At 42.7% G+C, this 25,786-nt stretch overlaps 1 protein-coding gene across 1 annotated transcript; it reads left to right on the plus strand.

The window, feature by feature from the left end:
- Positions 1 to 374: 374 nt before the first annotated feature.
- On the plus strand, positions 375 to 2,430 carry LOC144679127 (forkhead box protein Q1-like). The gene has a single exon (XM_078539477.1). It carries the CDS (start codon positions 778 to 780, stop codon positions 1,753 to 1,755), a length of 978 nt encoding a protein of 325 aa, XP_078395603.1. The 5' UTR covers positions 375 to 777; the 3' UTR covers positions 1,756 to 2,430.
- Positions 2,431 to 25,786: the final 23,356 nt, after the last annotated feature.

The following is a 25,786-nucleotide window of genomic DNA, read 5'->3' on the forward strand; positions in this document are numbered from 1 at the left end:
TTGTGTTGACTGCCTCGCTTGGGACTTGTTGGTTAGTATTTTGTTTCCGCGCCCTTTCTCCACGCCTCCTGCTTTATTTACTGTAATTGTTCAGGAAACAGCCCCGAATCAATTTCACGGTATTCAAATCAGACAGCAGCCCTGGGAGAGTCCACCCAACAGGTGTTGGGGGGGGGGAGGAAGGAGGAGGAGGAGGAGAGAGATAGGTGTAATAAAATTAAATCTCAACAAACGCATTTGTTTAAATTCCCTCCGTTTTGAAATATCTGTTAATTTGTGTTCTGGAAAACGGCAACCAACAGCGAATGAATATAGGGAGTGATTTGCTGGGAATGCCCCTCTGAGTACCCCCCCCCCTAATCCCATACACACACAACCCCCTCTCTGAGGTGTGATAATGGCTGGATCGAGCACTGATATTACACAGGTCTGAGCGAGTCTCTGGAGACTTAAGGGGGTTTGTCCCTCACACAAGAGAACTACCTGGACGCGCTGAAACTTCAACAAAAAGAAACAACCTCAACTGAAAGCGGTCTCCGCTTTCCAATCACTTGAACAAGACAACGTCGCCTTAGTGCAAGGTGCTCAGCGGCTGCCTGAGAGGGAGAAAAGGACCAATTTTATTTCGATTCGCCTTTGTTTTGCAACGTAGAGGCACATCTCAGGCTCTCCACCACCACCACCACCACCCCCCCTCCCTCCCAGTCACTGGCACCTGGGATACTCCTCGGGTTTGCGGAAGTAACTGTGAAGCGAAGTGCAGCAACCAGTGCCACCATGAACTTGGAAGTTTTCGCCGGGAGGGGGTTCGGAGATAAACCGGCCGAGGTTTGCAGCGACTCGGAAGGCAGTGTCCCCTCGCCCCTGTCCGTGGAAGAGGAGCTAGGGTCCGATGGGGACTGTGCGGCCAACAGCCCGGCACCTACTAACCCGGGCTCCGAGGGGAAAGCCAAAACATACACCAGGCGCCCCAAGCCCCCCTACTCCTACATTGCCCTGATCGCCATGGCTATCAGGGACTCTGCCCCCGGCCGCCTGACCCTGGCGGAGATCAACGACTACCTGATGAAGAAATTCCCCTTCTTTCGAGGCACTTACACCGGCTGGAGGAACTCAGTCCGTCACAACCTGTCCCTGAACGACTGCTTCGTCAAAGTCCTCCGTGACCCCTCCAGACCCTGGGGCAAGGACAACTACTGGATGCTGAACCCCAACAGTGAGTACACCTTCGCCGACGGGGTCTTCCGCCGCAGGAGGAAGCGCATTGGCCGCAAACTGCTCAAGGAAGCCGGGCCGGGGGACAAACGCGTGGAGGTCATGCCCGGCGTCATTTCGGGGTCCGGCAAGGATGAGGCAGCCGGCGCCAAGTTCTCCAGCTCTTTCGCCATTGACAGCATCCTGAGCACGCCCTTCCAGAGGCGAGAGGACAAGGTGTCAGAAGACAAAGTCGCCTGCAACTATGGCAGGCTGTTCTGGTCCAGCAGAGCCTTGCTGCCCTACCCGCTCGTGCCCTACGCTGCCGCCGCCCCGGTGCCGCCGCTCTTCCCCATGAGCCCCGGTGCTAACTCGATGCTTCAGCCCTACCGTTTCCCCGCCTCCGAGCCGGGTTTGCTGCAGCCGCGAGGAGCCCACTTCCCCACGAAATGCTTTCAGGACACGATTCCGGTCTCGGAAACATATCCTTGCCTGGGAGTGCCAACGGCGATGCATCCTCATCCCTACCACCCGTACAAGATCGAATCGCTCATCGTTTAGAAGACGAACTTAAAAACAAGAATGAGAAACAAAGCAAACTCCCGAGGGGAAGAGAAATGGACCCCCTCTTTTCGCACTTTTGTTTTTAGAACTTTACATACCGAGTTTTCAATCCCTTCCCACCCACCCCGAGAATCGCTATGTGTTGATTCGAATATTATTTGTCCCAGATATTTGTCTGTGTTTTTTTTTTCCTGTACCATCGACAAAACCAGTCGTTCTGGTCCTTACCAAAAGCACCATTATATTACAGGGATTCTAGTAAAGTTATCAATCAATTCTGAACAGGTAGTTTTTTTTAAAAAAAATGTGCGATCAACTTGGGCATCAGATCATTTCTGCCGCAAACGATGGCATCGCTGTGTGCCAAATAAGTAGTTAACGTGATTTTTTTTTAAATAACATAAATATTTATAACGTTGTTTTTTTTTCAAACAAGATGGGCTTAGAGAGCTTTGATTTCGTGGTTTTAAACGGTTTAGTTGATGACAATGCTCCAATCGAGTGAATGAGTTTGATAGATCTCAGTACTGTTACTTTTAAAGACGGGACCACTGCCAATGTAAGCAGGTGACTTTTTGTGTGTGTGTGTGTTTGTGTGTGTGTGTTATTTTTGTTTATTAAATGACGCATGAGCCTTATATTTTCGAATAAAAGCTTTGATAACAAACCCCATTAGCGTGTGGCATGCACTGATTTGACAATCGACGGGTTTCATCTCTGCCATTTGAAAGGGGCGATCTTATCGAATGAGAAGTTCAATAACAGGAATCGGACTCGCGTGAGAAATGATTTTTTTTAAAAAAAACGCCCGTGCGTGTTGAAATGTGAGAGATGAGATTATGAAGCACCATTTGCCTTGAAACGTCTGGGGCGGAGTCAAAGTCTTGGGAAAGCCAAAGACAGGTTGTTTACACGTTTCAGGCAGCCAGTAGTTTTTTTTATATACATACATATATACATATAAAGAGTTCCTCCGCTTTGTAATATCAAACACGTGCTTAAATCAATAATGACTCAGGAGCAAATCTGAACACCGAGTGATATCCACATTTCATTTTCACAGACCTGGTTACCAGCAAAATAAATCCCACTCTCCTTCGGAGGTGGCTATTAAGGCAAGTCTGGTTTTAATTATTTTATCCATGGTGAATGCGAACACCAGAGTTTGGCGTTGTATTTTAATGTTTTTCATCTAGTTAAATCTCTAGTAATTAAATTTAACAGGAGGTGCATCAAGTGCTGAAATCTCTTTAAGTGGCCCTACAAAAAAAAAATGAACCAGTTGGGAGGTTCCGTGGTGCCTTGAACAGAAATCGCCCACGCAGGGTAATCAGAATGCTGGAGATATTTTATGAAGGTATGCAATTACATCAGATCTTAACCTCAGAGCCAAGGAGCTGACAAGGTAGTGGATTTAAAATGTGGGTTGCTGACGAGGAGGTTGGTGCTCGATGTTATGGGAGCGGTGGGTGGGGAGGAGCAGGGAGACATCTCATACTATACGCAAACAATTTGAGAAAATGCAGGCCTCCATGCTCGCTCACAATACTGGAATATAAAAAAGGGTTTCTATATATTTTATTTCTTCCCCATCCCCTCCCCATAACTTTCCAAAATCAAACAATGCATTCTCAGCCATTCACACTCCAGAGCTCCGAGTCAATGAGATCAAAATGTAAACAAGTTGAATCCTATCGCAACATCAAAGCCTCTAGTGCAGGTGATACACATACTTCTTCATTGGTATGTATGTCTGCTTTACACCAACCACGCGTGAACTTGTAGATTGCCTGGAGCTGCTACATCTTGATGTAAACACTGACGGCCCCCTCCACATCTCCCTGGTGTCCTTCAGGTAATGGACTGCTCATCAGTGAAGCTCCTCTCAAACACTGACACAATGGCTAGAATCTTTCAGAAGAACACCTATTTGACTCACTCATCCTCCAGTCTAAGGCTTCGTTTTAGTGTTGAGGATCTGTACTACTGACATATTTTTCACACTTCGAGAGAACTGTTTTTCTGGCTCTCCCGCGTTTCCTTTGTCCTTGAAAGTCCCGCTGATCTGCGGATAGCAAACAAACTGAGGAACACAAGCACAGGTTGACAGAACTGAGATAAAAAGCAAAATACTGCTGATGCTGGAAATTTGAAACAAAAACAGAAAATGCTGGAAAAACTCAGCCGGTCTAGCAGCATCTGTGGAGAGAGAAACAGAGATAACGTTTCGAGTCCGTATGACCCTTTTGTGTCTGACAGGTTTTAAAACACATACAGAATGGGGTTTTTTTTGGCAAAAAAACATACTTTATTCATAAAATATCCAAAAGAACATTACAAAACATTTGAAAATGGTTATGTCAGGAAAGTGCAATAGCATTCAACTTTTTATCCCATAGAACACTTTGAGGTGCCTCTAATACATACAAACTGATACACAAACACACGCAGGCACAGGTGCAATTCTGATCAGCGCCTCAAGTTGAACACTGCCTTCAATAGTTCACGACCGTTTGAGTTTTCGCTAATCAGTTACCAATCTATCTTGTTTAACCACTTTGAGGCACTCCCATAGCTAGTACTGCGAGTCAGCAGTAGTACAGTGTTCACGCGGCGCATCGCTTTTCCATTTAAATTATTGCAATCTTGCGTCTCCCCCGCCCCCCTCCCCCCCCAAAAAAAAATCCTCATTGCATCACATCGGAAAGGACCGACCTTTCAGACGGTTTGCAATAGACAGGTGTTAAGTTAAACGAATAAGGGGGTGCTGTAGCAGGCTGGTGATTGGCTAAACGGCAATAAGGCAGGATTTCCAGCATCCGCAGTAGTTTTTTGTTTATATAGGGTTGTACTGGACTGGCGTCCGGTTAAACAACAGGAGTCAGAAGGGAATCTTATCATTTGGTGACTGAATTCTGCCACTATTCCGTCCTAAAGAGGCACTTATTGATAGCAGTATGGTTGGCTAATATAGTACACGGACCGACCTGTTTGGAATGGTGATAGTTAGGATGTAACATGGGCGGATTTTCAGTAAATGCCATACATATGCAAATATGCACACTTTTGAAAACAGGTCAGACTGTTTATTCAAAGCGGCAATTTAAAACAAACAAACATCATTTTTAAAGTTCTGTTCCATTGTTTCTATAAACCTAACCACAGTTTAGATGCATGGTCTGCAAGTAGAAAACATATCTGAAAGAGAAGGCGGGGATTTCTTGTTTGAGATGTGATATTGTGGTTGTCTCGCCAGGTAAAAGTTCAGTCAGTCTCGGGGAGGCCCAGTGATATCATCCCTGACACAAAATAGGCAACAAAGAGTGAACCGAACGGCGCTCTTTACATTCCCCCCCACCCACTTGGACAATTTAACCTGACCTGCCTCGTCTTAAAGGTCAAATTTTACTGGGCTCGAATTGTTATATTTGCGTCATTCAACGTGATTGACACCTTTCCATTTGCGTTTGAAATTCATCGTGATCTCGCCAAGCGGCGCTGAGTTTGATTTCCGAAAACATCACAACTCTCAGCGTGACCAATTTCAGCTCATCGCCCGCTTAAGTGGGGCTTGACCTTAAAACAAAATGCAATCTGCTGGGGAGATTTGAATAAAGTGTCCTCTCAAGTCTTTGGGGCTGCCCAAAGCGAGTTGCAACAGATTATTAAAATTTCACCCCTCGCCACTCTTTCACTTTGACCTTATAAACACTGCACAAATATTCTCACAGATTTTTTTAGTTAATCAGCTGTTTGACCTTTTCGATGAGACCGAGTTCTGTCAAATTCCACTGGTCGCCAGAGATGTCACTCCAGCTGGAACGGGTTAACTGAAACAAAGCGGAACGCGCACCTACACAGAATTGAAAACCAAAAGGTTGCAATTTATGAACTGATACTTGCCTCCGGCGAATTACTGTAGAGCTTTTCATGATTGAACCACTGACGATTCCAACAACCCAGGCAGAAATGAAATTCAGGGAAGGACGCCTGAAAGAGGTGTAAGAAAATTAAGGATGAGCAAAGGATATCCAGGCGTGTTTGCTCACGGGGTGTGAGCGTCGCTGACTAGGGCCAGCATTCATTGCCCATCCCTAAATGCCCTTGAGAAGGTGGCGGTGGTGGTGAGCCGCCTTCTTGAATCGCTGCAGACCATGTGATGTAGGTACACCCACAGTGCTGTTAGGGAGGGAGTTCGGCCCAGCGACAGTGAAGGAACAGTGACATTGTTCCAAGTGGGGATGGTGAGTTCCCATATGTCTGCTGCCCATATTAGTCTAGGTGGTAGAGGTCACGAGTTTGGAAGGTGCTGTCCAAGGAGCCTTGGTAAGTTGCTGCAGCGCATCTTGTAGATGGTACACACTGTTGCCACTGTGCATTGATGGTGAAGATTTCAGTTGGTGGGTTGTCAGTCAAGAAGGATGCTTTGGCCTGGACCTGTCAAGCTTCTTGAGTATTTGTGGAGCAGCACTCATCCAGGCAAGTGGAGAGAATTCCATCACACTCCTGACTTGTGCTTTGGAGATGGTGGACAGATTTTGGGGAGTCAGGTGGTAAGTTACTCATCACAGATTTTTTTTATATTCATTGGCTAGGCCAGCATTTATTGCCCATCCCTAATTGCCCTTGTCTGTGTTCAGAGGGCATTTCCCACATTGCTGTGAGGGAGCCTGGAGTCACATGTAGGCCAGACCAGGTATGGATGCAAGTGAACCAGATGGGTTTTTAATGACAGCCAGCAATGGTTTTATGGTCACTTTTAATACCAGATTTTTTTTATTGAATTCAAATTTCACCGTCTGCCATGGCAGGATTCAAACCCAGGTCCCCAGAGCATTACCCTGGATCTCTGGATTACCAGTCCAGTGACAATACCACCACGCTGCTGCCCCCCCCCACCAAATGCCCAGCATCTGACCTGCTCTTGTAGCCACAGTATTTATATGGTTAGTCTAGTTAGGTTTCTGGTCAATGGTAGCCTCCAGGATGTTAGTTGTTGGAGATTTCAATGACGGTAATGCCACTGAACCTCAAAGGGATTTGACTAGATTCTCCTCTTGTTGGAGATGGTCATTGCCTGGCAGTTGTGTGGTTCTAATGTTACTTATCAGCCCAAGCCTGAATGTTGTCCAAGTCTTGCTGCATGCAGGCATGGACTGCTTCAGTGTCACAGGAGTTGTGAATGGTGCTGAACACAGTGCAATCGTCAGAAGCATCCCCACTTCAGACCTTATGATGGACGGAAGGATATTGATGAAGCAATTGGAGATGGTTGGGCTGAGGACATTGCCCTGACGGATCCTGCAGTGATGTCCTGGGATTGAGATGATTGGCCTCCAACAATCACAATCATCTTCCTTTGTGCTAGGTATGATTCCAATCAGTGGAAAGTTTTCCCCTGATTTCCATTGACTTTAACTGTGCTAGGCCTCCTTGCTGCCACATTCAGTCAAATGCTGCCTTGATGTCTAAGGCAGTCACTCTCACCTCAAGGTGCCAATCAAGTGGGCTGCTTTGTCTTGGGTGGTGTGAACTGACTTGAGTGCTGGAGCTGCATTCATCCAGAGGATGGTGGCATATTGGTAATGGTACTAGACTAGTAAATCCAGAGGCCTGGTTTAATGCTACAGCAAGGGGGAGGGCAGGAATTTAAATTCCATTAATTAATAAACCTGGAACTAAAAGATTAGTCCTAGTAACCTTGATCATGAAACAACTGGATTGTTGCATAAACCCATTTTGTTCACTAATGTCCTTCAAAAGAAGAATTCTGCCCACCTTATCTGGTTTGGCCTACATGTGACTCCAGATCCAGAGCAATGTAGTTGACTCTTAACTGCCCTCTGAAATGGCCTAGAAAACCATTGAGTTGTACCAAACTACTACAGAAAAGTCAAATTGGCTGCTGTAGTGTCTAACTTGCAACAGTGACTGAACCTCATTGGCTGTAAAGTGTTTTTGGAAGTCTTTCCTTTAAGACGAGTAATTGGATTTTTTTTAATCATGCTTCTGACCCCTATGGGCTGGCTGAGTCATTCAGCTCAGTGATAAACTGAAAAGAAAACATTGGCCTCAGGTATGGCATTCCTTCTGAAGGTGCCAGAGGAAACCATCTACCTAGATACGTCTCAGTAACATGACCTTGCTTGCTTTATACCATTGCTACTGACGATTTGTTTTCCAGCAACAGTAGCACTCTGACGTGAACAGAGCATTAAAATAAATAGTTAACTCATCCAAAACCAGCTACAACTGCAAAAATTCCTTTCTTGCTACAATTATAATTGAACTGATTGAACTGGGATTCATCATCAACTTTTACTTGCCTAACGAAAAATTACTAAGTACTATATTTGAATTGAGAAATTCCAAACTAGTTTCTCCCAGCAAAATTTATATGTCTAACAAAACAACTTAAACATTAAAGAGCAAAAACATGGAACATTTTGTGCTTGGCCCTTTATTATTGCTGATTTTACATCTGCTAATTTAACCAAAAATTAAACCCTAGCACATTTATTATGAAATGGTTAAGCACAGAATTAAAGCCCCAATTCACATACTTAGTTAATTCCAGTTGAACAAAATTGGTTTGGAAAAGATAGCCTTCTAGATGAAATGACCAGACCACATAAGCACTCCAGGTAAGGCCTTCATCATCAGCACCATTAACAAAGGTATTATTAACTCCTCTCTAAAATAGCAAGTTCTTGCCAATGGATTGATATTTCAGAGGAATATTGAAAGCAGGGCTCCAATGGTTATAACATGATATGACAGTGTGATACTATGCTACAAATCAGTGAAATGTTGAATTTGAAATGTTTTAATTTAGGATAACTGGGAAATAATTAGAAGATAGTATCTGTTCTGCATTAGGGTTTCCATAAGAAAAATATAAGACCTGGTGGGATGTGACTGTAGAGGATAATTCATTGCTGCTAGAAGCTCTCAGTTATGTGATAATTGACAGTTAATTACACAGAGAAAAATAGCAGACACGCTACATAATGGAGTGTTGTGCTGCTGATGTTATAAAACTGAGAAGAAGCAAAGCGAGAACAGTTTACGCAGTAACTTGAACCTTGAAATTGAACTACAGCTTCATAACACACTGCCAATTGTATTTCTCCCCTCTTCCCCTGAAGGCATTGACTCATGTGGGAGTGAGTCTCCCATGAGTACCTTTCCACAGATGACAGCCGCCCTCCGGTTCCTTAGCTGGATTACCATTCTTCATCTGTGAGCCCCAACATTCTACAGTGGGGATCACTGTCATGTCCAAACCTGCCTCTCCCTCTACACGTGCACAGTCCAACTGTATGGCAAACAGCCATATTGAACCCTCCACACCCCATAATCTTCAAAGGTAATTGTAGTACTTAGTCCAACACCAGCTGGCATCAATAAACTCAATGTAGACTGGCAATGGAAGCCAGGGTCTACCTGGTTTGAATTGTTCGGTATCACATCAGAGAGGCAGGTGGTGCATAAATGGAGAGATTTTAAAAATTGAAAGGTAAAATCTCAATAAATACATGTACACAAAGTAAAGATCTACTTGACAAATATTAGTTCCTATTATATGAGTTACGTGAATTATAATTGCTCCATAATTGGTAGCTGTGCTTTAAATTGCCTGGGCCCCAAGCTCTGGAATTCTCTCCCTGCACCTCTCTGCCTCTCTACCTTGCTTTCTTCCTTTAAGACATTTCTTAAAACCTACCTCTTTGACCAAGTTTTGGCCATCTGACCTAATAGCTCCTTATGTGACTTGGTGCCAAATTTTGTTTTATAACACTACTGTGAAGTGCCTTGAGACGTTTCATTACATTAAAGGTGCTATATAAATAAAGTTGTTGTTGTTAAAATATTTGCTGACATAATGCATTTCTGGTTATACTGAAAGTGCTAGGTGAGTTTAAGAGTATGGATCCTCAGCAGTTCCAGTCCTTCTGTTGACAGTGCAAAGTCCCAGGAGTGCGGCAGGTGAGCTAAACCACTGCTTAGGCACCTTTTGGAACTGAGCTCAGATGCGCATTGACACTAAAGCAATGGTTTATACCAGGTTGCCAATCTGACTCCTGAGAGCCTTAAAGCTGGGGGAAATATTTTCACATCTCAGCGAGCTTCACGGTAACTGCACTATAACTTAATCTAGTGCAAAATCAAGTTTTTAAAAGCAACTCCCAAGTGTTTCAATGAACATGCCACCCCCTCTGAACAAATAACTGAATCTTGCATATTTTAAGGCGGTCCCAACCATGCTAGTGCCATTAAAAACTACTTAATGTTCAGGATCTGGTGAACAGATATTACCCCAGGAGTTCATTTGCAGAGCTCTGCTGTCGGTAGGCGGAATAGAATACAAAACTTGGACAGCTGGCTACTCATTGTACTGCTCTGAGACAAATATCTGTTGCATAACTGGCTCATGAGACCAACTCCTACACCAGCCTCACATTAATTGGTGAAATTCAAGTCACCCTCATATTGATAACACTTAGCCATCATACTTTATATATTGAGTTAATGTAAAGATCACATCAATTTGATACAGAAATTGCAGTATAACTGTTTGTAGGCTTCTTTGAGAAATTTATGTGATAATACTATTTTATGTAAAGAGGACACTTCTCAGTGAATAAAAAGACAGGAATTAATTTATCTGAATCAGATAACACAGTTCACGCATTTGAGCTCAAAGAATGTAGGATAATTACCTGAATAGCCAAGAAAATCTCCTTAAATTCACTAAAAAGTATCCAGTATATTAATTTTACGGAATAGTTCTCCCGGTAAGGACACTGGGCTGAATCTCCTCCAGGGTGCTGTGACAGCATGTGCCCCAAGCCAGCATTCTTGGCCTGGCTAATTTTCTGGAGTCAGGTTTAATTTATTGTGTACTTTTCTGGAAAGTTGGGGTTGGGTGGAATTCTCACTTGCACAAGCCCAAATTTTGAGGGCGGTTTATTCGGGGTTGGGGGTGGGATGATGTGGGTGGTGGGGGTGGGGACAGTGTTGAAGGCCTTGGGAACCTGCCTGAATAACAAATAATTTCTGCATTGTCAGTGGTGTTGTACTTTAGATGAAACTGTCTCTTTATATGCAGATAAGAAATAGGAGCAGGAGTAGGCCATTCGGTCTGTTGAGCCTTCTGCATCATACAATACAACCATGGCTGATCTATTCCAATCCCACCTTCCCACACTATGCCCATATCATTTGGTTTCATGGCTATATGAATGCTAGTTGGTGTTACATAACTCAGTTGCCATAGTGACGCTGACGATCATGTGATGTACAGCCTATGGCCTCAAGGAATATCAATTTTGTAGTGTAGGGTTTCAGAAAATCTTAATTTTAAGGCAGTTGCATTTTCCACTTATGTTTTTATATTATGTTTTGTAGTGAATTCCAGAGAAAACCACTGTCATGCAGAGTTTGGTGTGTTACACAAGAGGAACACATTATTGAGGTTGAGTATTACCAATAGTCTTTAGATGCTAAGTTGTGTTCCTGATTTGAATTATATTGCAGATTGTGTTGGTCTTTATCATACATGGAAATCTTAGACTAATTTCTTGCCCCTTTTTGCTGATGTGAGTGGATGGTAGAACAATCATAGTTGTCAATACATGTCGTTGTCTCTGGTACAGCACATGTAGCCCTGAAATCATCCATTACCTCACTCAGTTGACCATTTTGCTTACGTGAGACCAGAAAGGAACACTGGCTGGGTAATTCAATCATATATCCAACAAAACCAATTCAGGCTGCGTTCTTTTGCCGGATTTACACACATACACTTCTAGCACAGGGATCAATGGATGGTAACAGGGAGCAAAAGCCTCTACCAAACTTCCATTCGCAAACAAAGGGATTGTCAGGGTTAATATGGTAGTCTCACTGCCATTCTTGTTGGTAATTAATTAACTCAGCAGAGGCCAAGAGTCTGGCCCTGGGATTTGACTGATTTGGCTGAGCAACCCATTATCAAAATATGATTGTTAATATTATTGAGCTTTAACTTAATGTTACCAATTGCATGAACAGGGATTACAGGGTGATTTAATAAAGTGGTTTAAAATTATGATGGGATGAAACAAAGTAGATAGATTATTTCCAACAATTAAGGTGTCTGGAAGAAGGGGACTTAAATAACAGATTAAGTATAAGCAACTTAAGACAGAGAAGTGGAGAAATATTTTTGTTCAGAGGATTGTGAAGCTCTGGAATGGAGTTAGTGACAGAAGTGGAGAAAATGGAAATATTTAGGAATAGGTTAGACAGCTGTTTGAAGGAAAAGGGAATAAAGGATTAGGGACCAGGGCAGGCACATGGAATTAGGACCACTGGTAATGTGAGGTATAAACACCAACACAGACTAGTTAAGCCAAAAGGCCTCTTTCCATGTTGTCAACCATATGCAATTCTAAGTGAAGAGCAATCTACTGATTTGCGTCCAGGAATCAAATATGTTTTGATTGATAATGAACCAGACTTTGTCGTTGGCAACAATAATAACAGCTTGTACTAGGGTGACCAGATTTTCAAAAGTCAAAACTGGGATTCCCTGAGGATGCTCCCTCACAACGTGAACAGATTTCCTTTTGCAGCAATTCAGGTGCAGCACTTCCCCCATTTTTATCATTGTACTACCAGGAATAAGTGGTGGCAATCGGTGCCTTTTCTTCGTTTCAAAGTCAATTTCCCACCAAGTCCCAAGGAAATGATGCACTGCGGATGTAAACGACTCTGACAAGTGCTTCCCACCTTTCTGCCACCCTCATTTTCTGCCTACCTCACCCGGAAGCGTTTTCCACATGTTATCCGGATATGTGATGTCACGCTGCAGAGCGAAGTGGCACACTGCACCAACTGTACAGCAAAGTAGCACATAAAGTGCACCAACCATGGGCAAAGTGGCACAAAAACTGCACCAACCGTGGGGCAAAGTGGCACAAAAACTGCACCAACCGTGGGGCAAAGTGGCACAAAACTGAACTGACTATGGAGCAAAGTGGCACACAAACTGTGCCAATTGTGGGGCAAAGTGGCATCCAAACTGCGCCAACTGTACAGCAAAATAGCACACAAAGTACACCAACCGTGGGGCAAAGTGGCACAAAAACTGCACCAACCGTGGGGCAAAGTGGCACAAAAATTGCACCAACTGTGGGGCAAAGTGGCACAAAATTGGACTGACTATGGGGCAAAGCAGCACACAAACTGTGCCAATTGTGGGGCAAAGTGGCACCCAAACTGCGCCGACTGCAAGGTAGGTCTAGGACACATGCGTAAGCCAGATAGAGTTCTTCTGCTCCTGCAGAATAAATGGGAAAGCTGAAATCCCACACATTTGAACCATTTTGAGGAAATTGTTGGAACACTGGGGTGTTTAATGAAAATCCAGGACTGTCCCGCCAAAGCTGGGATGCCTGGTCACCCTAGCTTGTATTCATACGGTTCCATTAACTTAGTAAAAACATCCCAAGGTGCTTCACGGGAGCAATATATATCAAAAATCTGACATCAGGCCACATAAGGAAATATTAGGGCAGGTGATCAAAAGCTAGGTGGTCAAAGAGGTGGGTTTGAAGAAGCACTGTAAAAAAGGAAAGAGAGAAGAGGTTTAGGGAGGGAATTCCAGAATTTAGGGCCCAGCAGCTGAAGGCACGACCACCATTGGTGGACCGATTAAAATCCAGGATGCAGAAGATACCAAAATTGGAGGAGTGCAGAGAGCTCAGAGGGTCATAGGGCTGTATGAGGCTACAGAGATAGGGAGAGGTGAGGCCACAGAGGGATACAAATTTTAACCTTTGTCAAAGTATGTTCCTCTCCACTAGTAAGTCTATCTGTATTATAAAGTTCTGCATTTGTAAAAACAGAATCTTTTAAGGTTTTACATTTTGGTGTCTAATGCAGCTGTATGGGTAAGTCTCCCATAGGCATTCATTTTAAGCTTATATGGTGTGGACAGACTAGCCCATGTTCTGAGGATAAAGCATTGAGCCAGTACACACTATGCAGAAGTTGGCAAAACTGCTGATATCACACTGTGTCACATCCATTTGTATTCCCCAGAAACAGCTACCATAACCTTTAATACTAAACACTATAAATAGAATTATTCCATTACTCATGGTGGTTGAATTCCTAGCTAAAATAGGCCTGACATAAAGAATTGCCTCTTCTATTCACTTGTTTATCTCACTCTGTTTCTCATCTTTCTTTTCCTCTTCCTTATTCCTGTTTTTGTATTCATCATGATGTTCTGTCTGTTCTTCATTTCTTCCTCTCTAGAATCATCTTTTGATTTACCCTTGCTATTTTTGTTTGACAAGAGTATTAAGGATTACAGAACCAGGGCAGGTAGGATGGAGGTAAGGTGCATATTACCCATGATATATCTGAACGGTGGTAAAGACTCGAGATGCTGAAGTATGATTATTAGTATTAATGCTGTTATAGTGCATGAACACTGTGTGATGTCAGAATTGGGTGATACTTTCCACTGTCAAACAGCTTTGCAGCACTCACTATTTATGCTCACACATGAAGACCCGTCATTTTGGCAGAGCACCAATGGGCTATGGTTCATGTATAAATGCACTATGGAAAGCATCAAGGGGGGGAGGAGGAGAGAAAACTTGGAAAACAATAAAATAAATGATGAGTAGAAAAAGGTAAGGAACACGAGAACAGGATGGTCATTCACACCATGACACCCATCTGCCTACTCTCTCCTTGCCCCTCAAGTCTCAGCAACCACACAATTTCCTAAGAGAGGCAAAGAACAGAGAAAAAGCTTTGGCTAATTTAGGAACAAATGCTGGAAAATTCATCTGACAGCACCACCCACTCCCCACCTACCCCCCCCCATCCTGCTCGCCACTGCCTCACCACTTCGGGTCAGGCATGCGCCCACCCGATCAGCGTAAAATTCAGCCCCAAGACTCCCCAAACAGCAGAAATAGTTCTCGCTATCTATACTATCAGGCCTCTTAATATCTTGCAACCTTTGATCAAATCATCCCTTAACCTTTTAAATATCTGATAATAAAAATAATAGGCCAAATCTGTCGCTAAAATTTCCTCAAAGCCTTTCTGGAAAAAAAATGCCCAGATCGCTAATCCTAACAATCGGAATTAATGCCCTTCAGACTAGACATTAATGTAGTAGCTTTCTTGGAAACTGTTTCCAGGCCCTCTCTATCGCCCAGCACATGATGGGACTAAAACCAGGCACAGTAGGTGAGACCTAACCAAGACCTTACACAAAGGCAGCATATTACTTTTTGGTTTGTATTTAATCTTCTGGCAATACAACCGAACAATATATTTGTTCATGCAATAGCCCCTGGCACAGGCTGTGGTCCTTCATGAACTATAACACCCAGCTCTCTCCCACTCAACGGCCTTAAGTGTGCAACCCTGTATGGTATACACATGACTGCAAAGATTAAATAGTTTGTTCACATTAACCTATGTCTGAGATGTTATTACCCTAGAGCAAATGTGTTATTAATTATATTTTTGGAATAATTGACAATTCTGATCTTTTCCAATTTTTTCATTGTAGAAGCACTGTTGGAACCTTATAACTGAAACAACTGTGTCTTAGCTGAGACTTGTGGACCACGTGACTTTATGAGACATGATATAAATAATTATTTTGCTAGCAAATAAATGGGAATGTCATAGATTTTATGAATTACAGTACAAAAAAATCATCTGTAGCATTGTGTGAAAATGATTTCTCAGCAGAATTCAGTGCTGGAAAAACTCTTGATGGTGAGTTAGAATTGGGTGTCTCCAAGTGGAAACTGTTGCATTGCTTTTGTATGACATCGTCAAGCGACAGCACATAGAAGCCACAGTCTTCAGTCCCACCACAAACTCTGTTCCCTAGCCATCAATTCCTTCCCTCTCCCTGGTAACTGTTTGAGGTTGAATCAGACTGTTTGCAACATTGATGTTATATTTGAGCTAGAGATGAGTTTCTGACTACACATTTGCACCATCAATAACAACCAGCCTATTTTCATCCCCATAATATCATCTGATTCCACCCCTGCTTCAATTTACCTGCTACTAAAACATTCATCCCATGCTTTCTTTACCTCCAGACTTGACTATTCCAATGCATTCCTGGCCAGCCTCCCACTTTCTACCCTCCATAACTTGAGGCCAGCTAAAATTCTGCTGCCCATATTCCAACTTGCAGCAAGTTCCATTTGCCCATTACCCCTGTGGTCCCTGAGTTGGCATAGGTACATTGGTTCCTGATTTAGCAACACCTCGATTTTTAAAAATATCAACCTTATTTTCAAATCCCTCCATGGTCTCACCCCACCCTTCTGTAGTCTGCTCCAGCACTACAACACCGCCCCCCACCCCCCCGCCCCCACCTCCAAGATATCTGCGCTCCTCCAATTCTGGCCTTTTGAGTATTCCTAATTTTAATTGCTCCACCATTGGAGGCTGTGCCTTTGGCTATCAAGGTGCTAAGCTCTGGAGTCTGTCTCTAAACCTCTCTGCCTCTCTACCTACTTCACTTTCTACCTACTTTTCTCCTCGCAGATACCTCTTAAAACATACTTGACCAATCTCCTGGTCATCTGACCTAATATCAGATTTTGTTCGATAGTGTTCCTGTGGTGAGCCTTGAGGAGTTTCTCTACATTAAAGGAACTATATAAAAACAGCTTATTGTTGATGTCATGTAAATTGACTATTATGCAGAAAACACTGCTGGTCATTTGCTAGTTAATGTTGACTTGAAACTCCCAAATTGCCAGATTTCCAGTTGACTTTGTTCCTATTGCATTTAATAGGTCAGTGTGTGGCATCAATTTCAGAAATGAAAAGATGATATTTATGTACTGCATTATGTATTAGCAACACTCTTTATGCTGAGGTCATTGAACCACCAGGGGCACTCCTCTCCTCTTCTTCAAAAAATGCCCATGGGATCTTTTGAGGTCAGCCTGAGAAGAAAGATAGGCATTCGATTTAACATAAACAAAAATATCTGGAAAAACTGAGCAGGTCTGACAGCATCTGCGGAGAGGGATACAGTTAACGTTTCGAGTCCGTTTGACTCTTCACCAGAAGAGACTCGAAACGTTAATTGTATTCCTCTCCGCAGATGCTGTCAGACCTGCTCAGCTTTTCCAGGTATTTTTGTTTTTGTTTTGGATTTCCAGCATCCGCAGTTTTATGCTTTTATCTTAGTATTCGATTTAACATCTCATCCAAAGGACAGTACATTCTGTCAATGTAGCACTCCCACTGTACTGTACCAAATTTAACCCAGATCACGCGCGCAAAATTCTAGAGTGAAGTTTGAACCTCTGGTACTCTGACTCAGGATGCTACCACTAAGAGACAAAAGGCATGAATGAGGGATTCAGTGGCAGATGGACTGATGTAGGGTAGAGGTGGCTGATGTATGAAAGGTGGAAGTGGAACGTAGTCTTTGGAGAATGTTGTATTTGCAATGGAGAAAATATTGCAGTCTGAAACTCGGCTCAGGATCAAACAGGACATTGGCCAGGAAGAGGTTGGAGTTGGTGGTGAGGGTATGGAATTTGGCCCATGTAATGAAGACAACTGCTTCAGTCTTCCCAATGTTTAACTGAAGGAATTTACAGTTCATTCAAGTCTGGATATTGGGCAAGTAGTTTGACACCAAAAAGGCAGTAAAGGGTATTGGACAGATTGTGGTGAATTAAAGCTGGGTGTCATCAGTGTACTTGCAGAAGTTGACCCTATGATTGTTTTCAGTATTTAAGTATTTTCAAAGTCATATCAAAATAAAAAAATTGGCAAAGGTGTCTACCACTACCATACAGAGTGCAAAATGGAGGATCATGAGATACAAGTTTTATCCAACTTGACAAGACCTCCTTCCAAATCTTTTGGCTGAATTGCTTAACCACTTTTGCCTGGGCAGATATTTGGCTACACTGTCCTTTGGAAAACATGTCATATTTTAAAAAAATTTTAAGTAATAATTTATGTTTGTAATTATTATCTCATCAACAAATTCGGAATTCTGTTTGCTGTGTTGACAAATTTAGGAACTTGGCTTGAATCTTACGCTCGTCGGGAGCGCACAATCGGCGGGACCGGAAGCGGGCGCAAAATGCGTTTCCAGCCACAGATGGCCCCCGAACACAGTTTCACACTGGCTGGCCAATTAACGGCAAGCCAGCGTGAAACGTGCACTGTGAAAGCCTCAGTGCTGCTGAGGGTGGGGGTGAGGAGGTGGGGGGTGAAGAAGGCAGGTGTCGAGAAAAGCAAGGGTGCGGGTGGGTGCATCTAGTGTGCTCCCTGAAGGCAGATAGCTGTTGCAGAGCTGCCTCAGGGAGCTGCAAACCTGTACAAATGACAAGAAAAAAATGCAGCAAACTGTGTCTATGCAGCACATTCAAGCACCTGACAGCAGAACTCAAAAAACACCAGTCCCCAGATATCTTTTTTTATTATATTTCACTCCGAACATGTTATCCCGCCCTGGATCGAGGTTTCAGTGAAAATGTGAATGCCGCCTGGCAGACTGGCCTGTCCGCCAACCGTAAAAGTGGATGGGCCACATAAAATCGATTACAATTGCCTTCCTAATAGGCTTAATTGACCACTTAATTGTCACGTGTGCCCACCGAGTGAAATATCGCATGAGTGCATGATGACGTCGGAACGCACAGACGACATCTTCTCAGGCGATTTCATGTGCTGTTGGATTGGGGGGTGGGGTGTTCATACAACTAACATAAAATGCTGTCCTGTATCTGTAGATAGACGGATAGAATTTATCATTCTATAATGTGATGTTTATTTATTGTCATCAAGCTGATCAGCATTTTACCCAAACTTCACATGTGTTAACGTAGGTTAAAAATTAAAGTTATTGATAAATTTTAATCGAAAACACTTTCCGTCAATAAACAATAGCTCATATGCAAATCACTGAATAGTTCCAAAATCTGGACTAGTAGGACCATTGTATACCTTCTTTTAATCTATCGTCTGGCATTTAATAAGGCAGAATCTTTATATTCTGAAGGTATTTTTAAGTCAGAAATTATAAAGCAGTTAACTCAGTGTTATAATTAAAGTGTGAACACAAGATAATTATTATAAAATGATAGGCATTCACTCATAAACTCTGATGTTAAGGTTGTACCACCAACAAGGGCATATCAGTTCTTGTTCATCATCATCATCATGTGTGCTCTGCCCGAAGACAGATCCTTGGCTCATAGTAGTCTTTCCATGTCTCCCTATCCTGTGCCAGTCTTTTCATTTGCCAATAACTTCCTTCAATTTTCAAGCCATCCAACATTGATATTCTCTTCCTTCCTCTTCCTCATTTTCCTTCAAATCTTCCCTCTTTAGCATCTCTTACAAATCTGTTCCCTCTTAAGACGTGCCCAACTCAGACTCTGTCTGCTGCTAAATACATTCAGCAAATTTCTTTTTGCTCACTCTCCACAGCATTTCATCTTATGTTACTTTTTCTCACAGTTACCAAGACTTTATCATATAAAAGGAAAAGAACTAGAACAAGAGCAAGAATTCAAATATTTAGGAAGCATAACATTTGCAGGTGGAAGGTGCAACAAAGATATAAGGACAAGGATAGCAATATGAAAGGCTGTTTTTGGTTAAAAAAAAAAAGAGATGGTTGCTAAGCAGAAAGCTGAATAAACAACTCAAGAAGCGACTTTTAAGAGCTTGATTTGGAGTGTTGTTTCATGTGGACGTGAAATCTGGATCATGTGGAAAGAGTAGACCAGCTTGCTAAATAGAATCAACAAAGTACAAATTAGATTTAAGTCATGCACAGAAAGAAAGATAAAGAGTGGTAATAAAAGGTGGGATTAAGAGAAAAAGATAAAAGAAATGAAAAGGAAAAGTAATAACTAAGTTTTTTTAGATACTCTAATTAAATTCTGAATAATTGACACTCTACACTTGTAAGATGAGATTTTCACTGCCAGAGAGGTTGTTTAGTGGATAACTAGTGACTAAGTTAGGAGAGGCTGTGGCATTGTGGTATTGTCACTGGACTAGTAATCCAGAGACTAGGGTAATACTCTGGGGACCTGGGTTTGAATCCCATCACGGCAGATGGTAGAATTTGAAATTCAATAGAACTCTGGAATTAAAAGTCAATTATCATAAAACCTAACTGTTCCACTAATGGAGGGGAAATCTGCCATCCTTATCTGGCCTACATGTAACTTTAGATCCACAGCAATGTGGTTGACTCTTAAATGGCCCCACTGCTCCAAACCACTAAAAAGCCAATAAGCATTGACCTGGGCACTGGAAATGAGAATGGCAAACTCAGCCCTATCAACCCCACATCTTCCTAATGTCTGGGTGTTTGCACTGCCTCACAGGCTAGTCAAGTAATCACGGAATCATACCTTACCATCACCATCCCTGGGTATGCCCTGTCAGCCGGTAGTGAGGGAAGCAACAAGAGGGAAAAACATGCTTGACCTCATCCTCACCAACCAGCCTGTCGCAGATACACCAGTCCATAACTGCACAGTCCTTGTGGAGAAAATGTCCTGTCTTCACATTGAGGATACCCTCCATCATGTTGTGTGCAACTACCACTGTGCAAAATGGGATAGATTTTCAACAGATCTAGCAACTCAAAACTGGGCAAGCATAAGACGCTGTGGGCCATTAGCAGCAGCACAAACTGTAACCTCATGTCCCACTCTACCATTACCACCAAGCCAGCGGATCAACCCTGGTTCAATGAAGAGTGCAAGAGGACATGCCAGGAGCAGCACCTAAAAATAAGGTGTCAACCTGGTGCAGATACAACGCAGGACTACCTGCATGCCACACAAGCGATATACAGAGCTAAGTGATTCCACAACCAATAGATCAGAGGTGGTGATGGCACAATGGTATTATCACTGGGCTAATGTTCCAGAGACCCAGGTTAATGATCTGGGGACCTGGGTTCAAATCCCACCACGGCAGATGGTGAAATTTGAATTAAAAGTCCAGTGATGACTTTTGATGGTCATCAAACCATTGATGATTGTCATAAAAACCCATCTGGTTCACTAATGTCCTTTAGGACCTGTTGCCCTTACCTGGTCTGGCCTATATGTGACTCCAGACCCACAGCTTAAGTGACTCTTACTCTTAAGTGACCTCTGAACAAAGGCAATTAGGGAAGGGCAATAAATGCCAGTGACGCCCACAATGGGATGAATAAAAGGAAAGATCCCAGCTCTGCAGTCCTGCCAGTCATGAATGGTGGTGGACAAATATCCCCATCCTCAAGTACAAAAGATAAGGCATTTGCAACAGCCAGAAGTGCAGATCTTGGCTATCACCTCCAGACGCCATCACAGATGCCAGTCTTCAGCCAATTCGGTTCACTCCATGTGATATCAAGAAAAGGCTGAAGGCAGTGGATGCTGCAAAGGTTATGGGCCCTGACAATATTCCAGCAATTGTACTGAAGCCTTGTGCTCCAGAGCTTGCGTGCCCCTAGTCAAGCTGTTCCAGTACAGCTACAACACTGGCATCTACCTGGCATTGAGGAAAATTGCCCAGGTATATCTGTACCAAAAAGCAGGACAAATCCAACCTAGCCAATTACTGCCCCATCAGTCTACTCTCGATCATCAGTCAGATGATGGAAGGGGTTATCAACAGAGCTATCAAGCGGCACTTGCTTAGCAATAGCCTGCTCACTGATGCTCAGTTTGGGCCACGCAGTTTCTAACCTCATTACAGCCTTGGTTCAAACACAGACAAAAGAGATGAACTCCCGAGCTGATGATTGCATAATGTTCAGCACCATTCACGACTCCTCAGAGACTGAAGCTGTCCATTGGGCTGACAAGTGGCAAGTAACATTTGCGCGACACAAGTGCCAGACAATGAGCATCTCCTACAAGAGAGAACCTAACCATCACCCCTTGACATGCAATGGTATCACCATCGCTGAATCCTCCACTTTCAACATCCTGCGGGTTACCATTGACCAGAAACTGAACTGGACTAGCCACGTCAATACTGTGGTTACAAGAGCAGGTCAGAGGTTGGGAATCCTGAAATGTGCAACTCACCTCCAGTATCCCCAAAGCCTGTCCACCATCTACTAAGCACAAGTCAGGAGTGTGATGGAATACTCTCCACTTGCCTGGATGAGTGCAGCTCCAAAACACTTAAGAAGCTCGACACCATCCAAGACCAAGCAGTCCACTTGATTGGCACCCTGCAACAAACATTCACTCCGTCCACCACTGACGCAGAGTGGCAGCAGCGTGTACCATCTACAAAATGCACTGCAGGAACTCACCAAGACTCCTTAGATAGCAGCAGACACATGGGAACACCACCGCCTAGAAGTTCCCCTCCAAACCACTCACCTTCCTGATTTGGAAATATATCACTGTTCCTTCACTGTCGCTGGGTCAAAATCCTGGAACTCACTCCCTAATAGCACTGCGGATGTACCTACACCACATGGACAGCAGTTGTTCAAGAAGGCAGCCCACCACCACCCACCAAGGGCAGTTAGGGGTGGGCAATAAATGCTGGCCTAGCCAGCAACACTCACATCCCATGAATGAATTTTAAAAAGTACCACAAGTTCATGCCCTTACACAGATTTCAATGCCAAATCCACTGGAGATTGTCCCCGCACAACCTGTGGAATAGCAGGATAACTTGAACTGTAACTTCTGGATTCCACGTTAACTGTGCACATGCATATTCTAGAAATTGCTGCCCAAGTTACTCCATAATAACCTGAGCATCGTTAGTCCCACCATTACTCTTAGCACAAAATCTTGGCCATGGTCTTTTCATCTGTGCTTTCTGGATGGAAATTCAGCCCAGATTGATGGGACAAAAGCTTTGCCCCTCTACTGGATGTAGCAGTACAGGTTAAATGAATTCATTTCAATGTTCATCCACAAATCAAAAACAACTCACAGTAGGGGACGAATTTATATGCAATTACCAATCTGATTTGGAGAGATCATGCATAAGAACATATAAACATAATACAAAAAATAGTAGCAGGTATAGATCGTGACTAAACTTCTCGATCAACTCCTCTTTCCTGCCCCACCCCCATATCCCTCGATTCCCTTGGTTCCCCAAGATCCATCAATCACAGTCTTGAATAGACTCATTGACTGAGCATCTACAGACATTTAGGCAGAGGATTCTACAGATTCACAACTGTTTGGGTGAATAGATTTCTCCTCGTCTCAGTACTAAATGCTAAATGACTCTAGTTCGTGGAAACAGCCTCTCACCCCCTGCCCCATTTCAATGAGACCATCGCATTGACCTAAACTCCATAGAATGTAGCCTCATCCTCCTCAGTCTCTCCTCACAATACAGATCTCTGATCCCAGGGCTCAATCTAGGTAACCATTGTTGCAACCTGCCTAAGGCAAGTATATCCTTCCTCAAGTAATGGTAACGAAACAGCACACAGTCTTATATAATTGCAGCAAGAATTACTATCATACTCCAACCACCTCGGAATAAAGGCCTACAAAGCATTTCCCTTCTTAGTCGTTTGCTGTACCTGCATGTTAACTTTCTGTGATTCATGTAAAAGGACCCCCTGATCCCTCTGAATATCAAGTGACTTCAAGAAATTGAAAAGAGGGCTTGTTACTGCCTGTATAAACTTTCCGATTCCCTGTACCTTGTGGCATATTTCAGGAAGTTGCCAATTTAGCAACAATTTATGCTTAATTACGGAGACTTTGGTTCTATGAACATTCACCTAAAAGAGGCTGGAAACATGGCCTGCATATAAATTTCATAACCAGCTTTCAAGTATTTTAAATGTTTATTTCAGTGATGCAGAATTAATATTGTGGTAATACAGCTATTACTGACATGCAAATAACCTTAAAGTATGGGAGCTGGAAAATACAGCTACCCATGGGAGCCAGGAATTCTCTGGAGCTGCCAAAAGTTTAAGTTAACAGTTAATTAAGAGTTGTTTTTAGCACGTGAAATCAGTTGTAACTTGAACTGTGAACATTATTAATGCAAATAAAATTACATATCTACAAAGATAGGTCATCTGATTTCATGATTATTAAATATAACTAACTACGCTATTTATAGAACATAAAATCAAACAATTACTTTATAAACTATTAAAATGGCATAAAATATAAATTATTCTTTAACAAATTATATTACAAATTGCATATTCCATTTACGCTATATATGCTTAAAATCACAGACTTGTTTGTGTATATGATACAACAACAACTTTCATTTATATAGTGCCTTTAACATAATAAAACATCTCAAGGCACTTCATAGGAGCATTGTCAGACAAAATTTGACAAGAAGCCACATAAGGAGATATTAGGACAGATAACCAAAAACTTAGTCAAAGAGTTAGGCTTTAAGGAGTGTTTTAAAGGGAGAGAGGTGGAAAGGTTCAGGGGGAGAATTCCAGTTTACGGCCTAGGCAGCTATAGGCATGGCAGCCAATGGTGGAGCGACAGAAATCAGGGATGTACAAGAAGTCAGAATTGGCGGGAATCAGAGATCTCCGAGGGATGCAGGGTTATATATACCATTTTATTTAAATTACATTTCTACTTATGTTTTATCCAATCTCATGATATTTCTTATGTTCCATTTAATCAAATGGTACTGTAGATAATAAGTAAAATCCATTGGCTATTTGCACTCTGAAGGATAACTTTTGCCAATGATATGGTACAGTGTCAAATTCTTCTCTTTTATTTTTTAACTAGGATGTTAGCTCATTTAATTTTATGGAGAAAGGTGTTAAATGTTTATATTACATCAATATTAACTTCCAGACTTAAATAATGAAGATCCTAATTTGTTAATCCCATATAGATTCAAACCTGTGGTTTTCTATGATGTACACCATAAGCATATACGTATATCATATAAACAATACAAATCATCACAATCTTTCTACTGCAGCAACGTTGTACTTAAATTAAATATCCTCAGTACGAAACCTCATTGATGAGAAGTAAAGTCACAGGGCTAGTGTTCAAACTAGGTAGCTTAATAAACAGGTGAATCAGCAACATGATCCACAGGCACATATGAGGATCAGTCAGCGGACACTAACAGAAATGACAAAGCATCTTAGAGTTCACCAGCAGGTGTTCAGGAGGAGGGAACAGAGAGAATGGGGTAGAAAGATGGAGATGGTTAGGAACAGGGTGAGATATAACTACAGGATGAGTAAAGAGGAACTGGCTTTTATAAGTTTCTGTAATCATAAACAGGGAAGCAAACAGTCAAGCAACAAAGCAGCAGACGTGATACTTTGACCACCAGGCCAGTGACAGGATGAAAGTATGACAAACAGGAAAATGATCAACGCAGGGGGAAATGAGGTACATTGGTCACCTAGCTCATCAGCAGGACATTGCGAGTGGACAGGTAGTGGCTGGCTAAGAAGGCAGCCTGTTTGTTGGCTAAAGAATATTTGAAAGTTCTGCACTAGAATACATTTCACACAAAGAATAGTTACTGACAAAGGAAGATGACACCCCCATCTTACACCACCAAAACCCAAAAGGTCATCTGCTCACAGCCACTCCACAATTAAAATATTTTACCTACCTCTACTGATAAAATAAGGACATGAACCAAATCAACATCTTATACTTTTCACCCTTGCCCAAGTGTTACTCAGTCATGGTAATCATGTCATGGACTTTGCAACATTGTTTCATCTAGCTCTAATCTTCCTAATTATCTTCTTCTTAGGCAGCCCCTCAGGATTGAAGTCCCTCAGACTTGCTTCCGCTCCAGTTCAATGGTTTCTGAGGTGGCTGATAAGTCCAATGCACAATCTGCGGACTCTGCTACATGTGGGACAGGTGGAGCTTGGAAAGTTAGATAGATGGGTTGTTTTGAAGTTTGTGCACTGTCTCCAACACTTAGACTTTGCATCTGACTCCCATAAGTCGGTGGTGATGTTTGACCTCTTCAT

Source organism: Cetorhinus maximus, chromosome 3, assembly GCF_964194155.1.
Source record: "Cetorhinus maximus chromosome 3, sCetMax3.hap1.1, whole genome shotgun sequence".
In the NCBI taxonomy this organism is placed as follows: Eukaryota; Metazoa; Chordata; class Chondrichthyes; order Lamniformes; family Cetorhinidae; genus Cetorhinus; species Cetorhinus maximus.

Excerpts from the sequence above, each read along its gene's own strand:
- LOC144679127 (XM_078539477.1), top strand. The coding sequence starts at position 778 with ATGAACTTGGAAGTTTTCGCCGGGAGGGGGTTCGGAGATAAACCGGCC.